General features: G+C 34.6%; 1 protein-coding gene across 1 annotated transcript; it reads right to left on the bottom strand.

Moving 5' to 3' along the window:
- Positions 1–3999: 3999 nt before the first annotated feature.
- Positions 4000–7998, bottom strand: LOC106478091 (phospholipase A2 inhibitor-like). Its single transcript, XM_013938602.2, has 2 exons — positions 7806–7998; positions 4000–5972 (listed from the first exon to the last, which is right to left on the bottom strand). The coding sequence occupies exon 2, from the start codon at positions 5951–5953 to the stop codon at positions 4694–4696; it is 1260 nt and encodes a 419-aa protein (XP_013794056.1). The 5' UTR covers positions 5954–5972; positions 7806–7998; the 3' UTR covers positions 4000–4693.
- Between the last annotated feature and the right edge of the window lie 2081 nt (positions 7999–10079).

Below are 10079 nucleotides of genomic sequence, written 5' to 3'. Positions count from 1 at the left end.
CCCTAATTTAGCAGTGAAAGACTAGAGGGAAGGCAGCTAGTCATCACCGCCAACTCTTGGGCTACTCTTTTACCAACGAAATAGTGGGATTGACCGTCACCTTATAACGCCCCCACGGCTGAAAGGGCGAGCATGTTTGGTGGGACGGGGATTCGAACCCGCGACCCTGCAGATTGCGAGTCAAGTGCCCTAACCACCTGGCCATGCCGGGCCCACCCAACAAATGGAAGCATCACTTTCTGTGGATAGAGTCCAGGTTTTGGGGTCGGAAGTAGTTTTTGTCTAGAACTGAGCCATTATTTTTGGCGTTTAATATTCGAATAGAAAATCCATTTTTCATCATAGGTGACAATTCTGTCCAAAAATAGTTCACGTGCATTACGCGCCAGAAGAGACGAAGCAACGTTCACACGTTGGAAACGATGATCATCGGAGAGTTCGAGGCACCCAAACACCTTTTTGTATGGAGTTTATCCATTTTAGACATTTATGTATTATTTCATGAGAGACATGCAATTTCAGGGCCATTTCTCTAGTGTGTTGCCTTGAGTTAGACTCAACAAGAGTCTTCTGAGCATCAATATCAATTCCAACATATCAGCCCTTGCCATCACAGTTTTTAAGGCTAAAGTTATCTGAACGAAATTTACTGAACCATCGCTGACATTTACGAACGCTCAAAACATTTCTATAAACTTCTTTGATATTCTTTGTGACTACAGAGGCGTTGTTTCCATTGTTGTATTCAAACAGCATTACATGCCGAATGTATGTCTCGTCGTGTGCCATCACTACAAGGGATTAGATTATACTAAACTTTACACATTATATAGGCTACACTAACGTGACGTTTAGGCAGTTCGTTTAACTATGATAGTGATGTACGTTTTTTTGGGGTGGTTAATGAAAGTGTTCCAAAATGCGAAATTAATTATTTGACGACCTAATATATGTTTTTGCATGTTATCTACTTTTTTTGGTGAAGCATAGTACCAACCCAAATAATGTAAAAACATAAAAGATTACCCATGGATCTTCTGTCAATAAAATAAAATTAAGATATGAAGGTGCAGAGAGGCTTTTTTAGTAGAACCTCCTGCACAGGAACAGGATAAATGGTCTATCAAAAGTATCCCGTTTGGTAGGATACAAATCAACCACCTCAAATAAATGCAACAACAATAAAGGACTAAAATGAAGTGATGCAAGACTAAAAATGCCCAAAACTTTAATTGTTCTGGCCTGGTGGTTAGGGCGCTCGACTCGCAATCTGAGGGTCGCGGATTCGAATCCCTGTCCCACCAAACATGCTTGCCCTTTCAGCCGTGGGGACGTTATAAGGTGACGGTCAATCCCACTATTTGTTGGTAAAAGAGTAGCCCAAGAGTTGGCGGCAGGTGGTGATGACTAGCTACCTTCCCTCTAGTTTTACACTGCTAAATTAGGGGCGGCTAGTGCGGATAACCCTCGTGTAGCTTTGCACGAAATTCCAAACAAACAGTAATATTTTTAGTTATGCCTCTTTATTGAGTATTGTTGAAGTAAGTTGTCTCTCAGTAATATTTTTAGTTATGCTTCTTTATTGAGTATTGTTGAACTAATGTTGTCTATTAGTAATATTTTTAGTTATGCCTCTTTATTGAGTATTGTTGAACTAATTTTGTCTATCAGTAATGTTTTTAGTTATGCCTCTTTATTGAGTATTGTTGAACTAATTTTGTCTCTCGGTGATACTCTTGATTATACATTTTATTAGATATTGCTTGGCTTATTGATATCCATAGTGACTTTGTGCCTTGTATGTATTATAAATACATAGGATAAAGTAATATGGAGAGTGCCTCATTAAAAAAGAATTATCTGGGTAGTCTGTATATTGTAGTAAGTGGTCCTGAATTTATATTTATTCAAAAGTTTGAATTTCATTGGGGACAACTTATTTGATTATGTATGAAAGTTCGAAGTTGTACTAAAAGTGTTTACTCATAGTTTTTCCTATGAAATAAATGTGGAAGTTAGTCAGAATTATTCAACAAGTGCGTAGTAGCTGAGTTCCATGTGGATCAAATTTATTAAGCAGACAATGAACTGAGCTGGATCATAAGTATTGATCAAATAATGGGCTGACTTTTGCTTTATACATCAAACTATTGAGCAAACGTCATCAAACATATTGAGTAACTAGTGAGCTGATTCTGTTGGGTCAAAACTATTCAGAAATAATGGCCTCCGTTATAATTTATCAAATGTTATGAGCAAATAGATATTAAGGGAGTTCGGTAAATGCCAGACTAACTTCAAATAATGTATCAAACACTGTCAGGTTTTATGTATGGACAGGATTCTTTACAGTAGATGTCTTTGACTTGTTGGCGATAAATCTTAACAATAAACGAACAGCACACAGTCCACTTGTCTTAAAGTAATGCATTAAAACAAGTCAAATGTATGTAAAATGTTCATTATACTATTGTTTACTACAGTTAAATCTAGAGTTTAAATAATTCTCTTTTTCGTCAAAAGTCCACACAGGCTGATTCAGTTACTTTAGAACAAAACTGACCAGACGAATTATTCTTCTCTGCTCTGTTATTACAACACAACCTGTGATAATTCCACTTTGTCATCGCCACTATATGCTTATTACGTCTAAACACACAATTACACAGCCTAGATCTATCTATGTCTTACAAACTTGAACTACATTTTGTACGCGTATTTGTAGACTGACAGAGGCTTAGAATGTTCCACACACTATGTGATATTACGCAATAATACTCAATTGTAAAAAACGAGAGAAACTTAGAAGTTTTTAGTAACAATACAACAATCACCAATTCATAACTATTGAACTATACATCGTATGATTCGTACACAGTTACGTAAACAAACCTGCGATAAATTATCGCTTTTAAAAATAACTAAATTTAACATTCGTGCTATAAACCATTTGAATGATAACACTCGCATTAAGTTAAATAGCCATGTATATCTAACAAACATATTCAACAAAAGTAGTGTACCGAGTTTTAATTCTGTTTATCAAACCTATTATACAAATAGTGAGATGAGTACTTCTAGATGTTTCAAAAGTATTGAGCAAGTAGTGGATTTAATTCGATGACATGTATAAAAATATTGAACAAGTAGGAGTTGGTTCTACAGTACTATATATATCAAGGGTACTACGCAAAATGCAGAATGAGTCTTACTATATGTATCAGCAGTATTCAGCAAGTAATGAACAAAGCTGTACTAGTCCTTCTGTTGCTATTTGTTTGTTGTTGAAATTTATCGCCAACATACTGCTAAGCATTTGGCCTACAAAACCTGACAATAGAAATACGACTTCGGCTTACAATTACAAAGTGTCAACAGAAGCCATTGCACGCGACTATTTCAAGCAAAAAATACTAATGGCTCATCAGAAGACTGTAGACTATGTAGAAAACGATAAATACCATAAGCGGCTGCGCTATAACTATATAAGCGTAAATTTTCACAAAAATAGGGAGTTCGGCCGAACCCCCCTTCTCCTGCATACGTAGTGGTCTATATTTTTAGGATGAGTAAGCGTATTCGCAGGTGAATGTCCTCATATTACACCTCACCTCTTTTTTTAAGTTGTTTCCTAAACGTAAAGCGTAGTAAGTATTGCAAATATTGTACTCTAGTCCTATATGTAATATGTATAACGTGATATAATACAATTATATCACTAAAATCATTTACCCGAATATAATGAATTTTTGTATACAGGCAGACGTTCATCTTTGTGTGAGATTAAAACATTTTTAGAACCTTAATCATCTTCAAACAATGTGTATTTAATACTTTTTTTAAATTTTATATTGTGTTTGTACCATTTACGTCGAATTCATACTCTCAATTTCCCACTGCTGTCATCAATTTATCCGTAAATAAATTATTTATTAACTAAATCTGGTATCATGCCACACCTTCCAATACAAGATTCGTTTTCTTTTTTTTCCTTCTTTTTATTAGCTTGATTTTCAACGAAGGGGATACAATTAAATGAATAACACAAATAATTTACAACACTGCTCAAACAAAGACGAGAAACCTTATTCATCTCTTGAAATAGGGTATTAAGGCCACACGGGTTACAGGCAGAAGAGTCGTTTGATTTTGACACAAAAGCAGAGATGTGTAGTGTAAATACTATTTTAAAACAAATACGTTTAGTGGCCCTGACAGTTATGAGCTCAGCAAGTTCGGAGATGCTGAATTCAGGCTCAAATCATTACCAGCGTACCTAAAAGTAAGTTATTGTTTTAAACTTTAAGCAGCTGCTTGGTACATACCGGTTGAGATGGATACACATTTATTACCATGCGTTTTTGTGTACCCTCCCACAGCAACATACAAAACAGACAAACATTTTTTTCTTTTTGCTAATGAAAGTATCTGCGTATTTTAAAAAGATTCGTACGATCTATCAATTTTTAAATGTTCAAGCTTGCTTATTACCGCTGTTTATTAAAGCATATACGATGTTATAAGCTTCAGAAAATTGCTATGCATACATTTTGTTTAGCTTCTCAACCAGTAGATCCTCAACACAGAGGTGTTCGTTTTTTAAGCCATAATTTACTCGCACACTTAAAGGGTTTGTTTAAATGTCTATGTTCTGGCAACTTCATTCAAGTTCACGCCAATAGTTATAACGTGTTCACACTTCCATTTCTGTTTCATCGCGTTTATCCATAGAAGAATATTTCATCTTGCTGTTAAATGGTTGAAACCAGCTTCGAGCAAATATATAGATAGCTTGTCGGTGTCTGTATGTAAGTACAGACACCAGCACAACACAGATTATTATTAGCAACACCAATACCACAACGGAGGCGCTTATATGATTTTGAAAATCTGATAATTTCAGAGGGCATTTTAGATCATGAAGAGGGACGTGATTTACTAGTTTCCAAGCATTTGTTCTCGGAAACCCAGAAAAGCACTGAAAAGTTTCTTTATTAATCACTCTAGTTTTAGTAGTGGTAAGCCAACGATACATGTCTACCAAGTAACAGTCACACTGAAACGGATTACCTGCCAAGTTTATTTCCAGTCCAGGCACAGCATCAAAACGGTGTAACGTTTGATTGGTTAAATACGGTATTTCATTTTCACTCAGGTCAAGTATCTCCAAACGAGGGAGGCAGGTTGTGTTAAGCCGGAAATCAGTCATGCGATTTCCCTTCATATATATTTTCATTAGTGTACGCATATAACAAAAGAAGTTTTCGTTCAGCATGCTGCGAAATTCGTTCTCTTCCAAGTTGAGAACTTGCAAATGGTTAAGGTTACTATCTTTAAACACGGTAACAAGGTTGTAGAAATAGTCATCAACTCGAACTTTCTCGGTGAAGGCGTTCTTCAGATGCAGTTCCTCAAGTTGGTAGAAGTTGCTAAACATACGAGAATGGACGTCCTTACTAACAATATACAGGTCGTTGTCGTTCAGCACTAACTTCTTCACAAATTCCACATGATGAAAAGTCTTTCCCTTGATACTCTGAATGTGATTGTTGGACATGTCAATGGTATGAAGTTGTCCATACTTCTTGACCTTGCCAAGTATGTTAAGAGGTAGGTCAGGAATATAGTTACCAGTGAAAATGAGGACTTCAGTTTCAACGGGTAGTTTCAGTAACATGTGTGTGTCATCAAAATTCGTGTTCGTGCAGTTTGTAACGTAAGTCAAGATCCCATGGGGCCCATAAGGTACCCTACCACATCGACATCTTCCTTGGAACTCCACAGGACACACTGATGAGAAGTTGGATGTATGTAACGGCAAGATACCAGCCTGACCTGCCGCCTCAGTTAAAACGAAAAGCAATTTTGCATAAAAAACAAGAGACACAGTAGCTAGTTCCAACGTCCGTATCAGCTTTTTATTACTAGCTTGCTGTTGGTGACGAGTCATCATGGAAAGTTCAATTCGAAACCTGAAAAGAATGTAAAATCTGAGCTCAAAAAGCAAGCAAGATCAATGAAAATATAATTTTAAAAATTAGGAAAACACAATATTACGTAACAAAACAAACAAATCATAAGAGAACAGGATAAAAACAGGGTAAGGTTGAACTACAAACAAAGGCTAACACAACTCTAATAACAAAAACGAATACAAGAAAGAAACATTAAGATGAAACAGAGTAAAACACTAAAATCAGAGCTTAATAAGATTTTATATAAAAAAAAAACATAGCAAATTTATTAGAAATAGAATACAACTCTAAAAATAGAAGCAAATTCTGCAGAAAACTATACAACATAATACAAAACTTTAAGAACTAAGTAAAAAAAAATCAATCATAACACAATAAATGAAATAACGTTTTAAAAATTTTCAGAAATTGTGAAACTGTATAAAAACAAAAAGTGGCATTGTAGTCCAAGGAAGACAAAGTTCTATAAAATTAAATAACAGGAATATTTTTCATTGCGTCTCTTTAACTACTATTAACAAGTTTATTAAAGCACAATTTGACAATAAGTGTCTTACCACACACGAACTAGCTGTTTTATAATACGCTTATGAAGAAAATTAGTAAATGTTCATAATCTCTTAATCTTCTTCTGCAGTGACCGTCATTAAATACAAAGCAAGAAAGGCAGTGGCCGTTCCAAGCCTCTGTTAAATTAGGCCTAAAAAGTTTTAAAGGTTTGACGTCAGGTGTTCTAGTACATTCAAGGACACATTATAAATACAGGGTCAGCAAAGCATCAAGAAGATAGTTGAGGAATAGCTTAAAAGTTATTTAAGAAAGATAGAGAGTTATTTTAAGATTATAGAGTAATTTCTAATCGGTAGTGTGAATTAGTCAGTGTTTTATATTGTTGTTTTCAGCCGTGAAGTGGTACAAGTAAGTTTTTTATTTTAGTGTAGCACATTTACCATCATTTGTAAACGTTGCCTACGACTGTGTACAGTGAAGGCAATTTGTAAAAACGTTAAGGTTTGTTTGTAATTAAGCACAAAGTTACACAATGGGCTATCTGTGCCCACCACGGGTATCGAAACCCGGATTCTAGCGTTGTAAGTCCGCAGACATACCGCTGTGCCACTGGGGGGCATAAAAACGTTAAGGAAGAAATAAATTAATTTGTTATCGTTTACGTATACTAGCCTTTTAATTATTTTTACCAGATAATTAAAAAGAATCATCCAACGAAAGAACCACGTTACAACAACACATATCGATTATAAACGAATTAAAATAGTAAAAAAATGAGCGGCAATTATTTTAGCAGGCTCTCAAGAAAAACATGACTTTAACAAGCTACTATTTATACTTATATATAATGATTCAATGAAATAAAAATGAAGAATTGTATTCCAATTGTTGAACCCAGATTTACCGATGGGGACCCCATCGACTTTTCAAGTACATTCTTCTAAATTATTCATGCAGCTAAACCATTGAGAGACTGTGATTTTCTTGGTCCCTAATAACGTATTACAATTAATCCCATTCATTTCTGCTGGGGCCATCTATATATGTTACATAAAAAAGTAAGTGATTAGATCTAATTGTTTTTGGTTAGTTCTTTATTCTGAATCTTGTGATACGCAAAAACATAAAATTACAAAATATGATGCATTGTTGCACCCTAGCGGTAGTAAACGGTATAAAAATAATTTGACAATTTGAAAAATAAAAAGCGATTATTATTTTAACAAGCTCCGACAATAGGCATTATGTTTACAAGGTACTATGTATATAACACTGAAGTAAAACTACAACGCAGAGACAATATGTAGACCAACAACATACCTTTAGGTTCGACGATATACTTCTGCTAATTCGACTTACAATCTTAATTGTGTAAATCACTATTCTGGACAAAACAGCAAATTAACACCTTAAAAAAGCTGTTCAACACACAGCAGAAAGAAGCACAAAAACTGTGACTTTATGTGTATCACACCTTTCTAACATGGCGCCCAGTCAGGGAATCCTGCTCTCCAAAACTTACCTCCCCTGAATCTTGCCCTGAAACCTGTTTAGAACCCCTCCCTTTCTAGCTTTTCATGTCGTGCATGTTATAGTGACCGTGAAGTGAGCTTGTACTCCCGCCCGTGTGAGTCATTCAGAAGTTAGGTTTCCGTGCATATTACGAAAAGTATCACAAGTAAATTGAACCATGCAGTTTGTTTTACACGTACAGCTACGCCTATCATTATGAGAAATTTTTATTAAATGTGTACGTGTTTGTCTTATAGCAAAGCCACTTCGGGCTATCTGCTATGTCCACCGAGGGGAACCAAACCCTTGATTTTAGCGTTGTAAATCCGAAGACTTACCGCTGTCCCAACGGGGGACATTTTTATTAAAACCTTCTTAAGCTAATAGTGCTTGTGGGGATACTTGTTATCCGATTTTTTTTAAATCCTAAAAGTATAGTTACGAGTAAGGTGACCACTACACCCATTATCTGAGAGCTGACGAAACTTTGATGTTATGTAGGTCTCTGCTTATCACCCAGTAAAAGTTACAGAATTTTTACTTTGAATGTTTAAAAGTTAACAAAAACGAAACATCCACCAATTTTCTTACTTGATTCATGAATTTAAATCAATTTTCCGCCTATTCATTCATTAAATAGAACAAATTTCGTTTGATTTTGTCGTTTTTTAAACTATTTTACGTTTGCTAATGTCATTTATAACATCTCACGAATGAAAAACTTCATGAAATATGCGTAGTAACTTAACAGTGTTCTTATACTTTTTTAGACGTAAGTTAGTTTGGTTATTTGATCGTTATGCACAAAGCTACCACAGCTGTGTTCTACCCAACGCGAGTATTGAAAGCCGATTTCTAGCATTATAAGTCCTCAAACTTACCGCTAAGCCACCGGAGGGAGGGGGGTAAAATAAGAAGATATTGATTGAATTTAGGATTAATGTCAAGTAAACTCATACACACACAAATACTTTAATAATACGTTACTATTATTTTTGTTGTTGTTGTTTTATGTGTTCTAATCTAAAAAAGCTCTTGTGGAATAAGATTGTTCAAATAATTCAACAGCGATCAAAGCATCATGGAAATTAATGAATTTTTATGGTAAAAAAATACTCATTTATAAAATCAAATACTTTCAGTTTTGCGTATTGCGTCTTCTAGCTTTTTAGTTATTTACTATAACATTTAATGTAGTTACCCAACAATTTTCATATTAGATGTTTTCTAACATTATATAACAACTGCATTCATCATTAGTTGTTTGACAGATCATTAGGTAACAGTCACAAAAGCCTTCATCATTAGCTGTTTGCTAAATAATTAAGTAACAATCACAGAAGTCTCCATCATTAACTATTTGCCAAATCATTGAGCAACAGTCACAGAAGTCTTCATTATTAGCTGTTTGCCAAATCATTAAGGAACAGTCACAAAAGCCTTCATCATTAACTGTTTTCCAAATAATTAAGTAACAATCACAGAAATCTTCATCGTTAGCTGTGTGCCAAATCATTGAACAACAATCACAGAAGTATTCACCGTTAGCTATTTATCAAATCATTGAGTAACAGTCACAAAAGTCTTCATCTTTAGTTATTATCTAGATTATCTGTGTTAAAATCACGACAGGCTTCGATTTAATTATTTTTTGGATTCTTATATAACAATAACAACAGTATTCACGCTAGTTATTTCTAAGCTTTTTCCTTTAAAAACACAACAGTCTTTAGTTTATTATATATTTATATATATATAACATTTCTATTTCTGTTTGTTTGTTGTTAAGCCCAAAGGTACACAATGGGCTATCTATACTTTGCCCACTACGGGTATCGAAACCAGGTTTTTAGCGTATTAAGCCTTCAAACTTACCGCTGGGCCATTGGAGGAGGCATATATATATAACAGTGATAGCAATATTCACTTTGGATATTTTCTCTTAAGTATTTTATGTATTATTTTATAATAATTACAATAGTATTTAAGCTAGTTATTTACTAGGTTATTATATAACAATTACAACAATCTTCGTCCTTAATTAATCATTTGCTTGAATACAGAATAACGATCACAGTAGCG

The sequence above is a fragment of the Limulus polyphemus genome, unplaced genomic scaffold (genome assembly GCF_000517525.1).
Source record: "Limulus polyphemus unplaced genomic scaffold, Limulus_polyphemus-2.1.2 Scaffold179, whole genome shotgun sequence".
NCBI classification, from domain to species: domain Eukaryota; kingdom Metazoa; phylum Arthropoda; class Merostomata; order Xiphosura; family Limulidae; genus Limulus; species Limulus polyphemus.
Note: the sequence above shows the minus strand (reverse complement) of the source record. Positions and strands in the feature narration are given on the sequence as shown.

Bases quoted from the DNA above. Each gene is read 5' to 3' on its own strand.
- LOC106478091 (XM_013938602.2), bottom strand. From the start codon at position 5,953: ATGATGACTCGTCACCAACAGCAAGCTAGTAATAAAAAGCTGATACGG.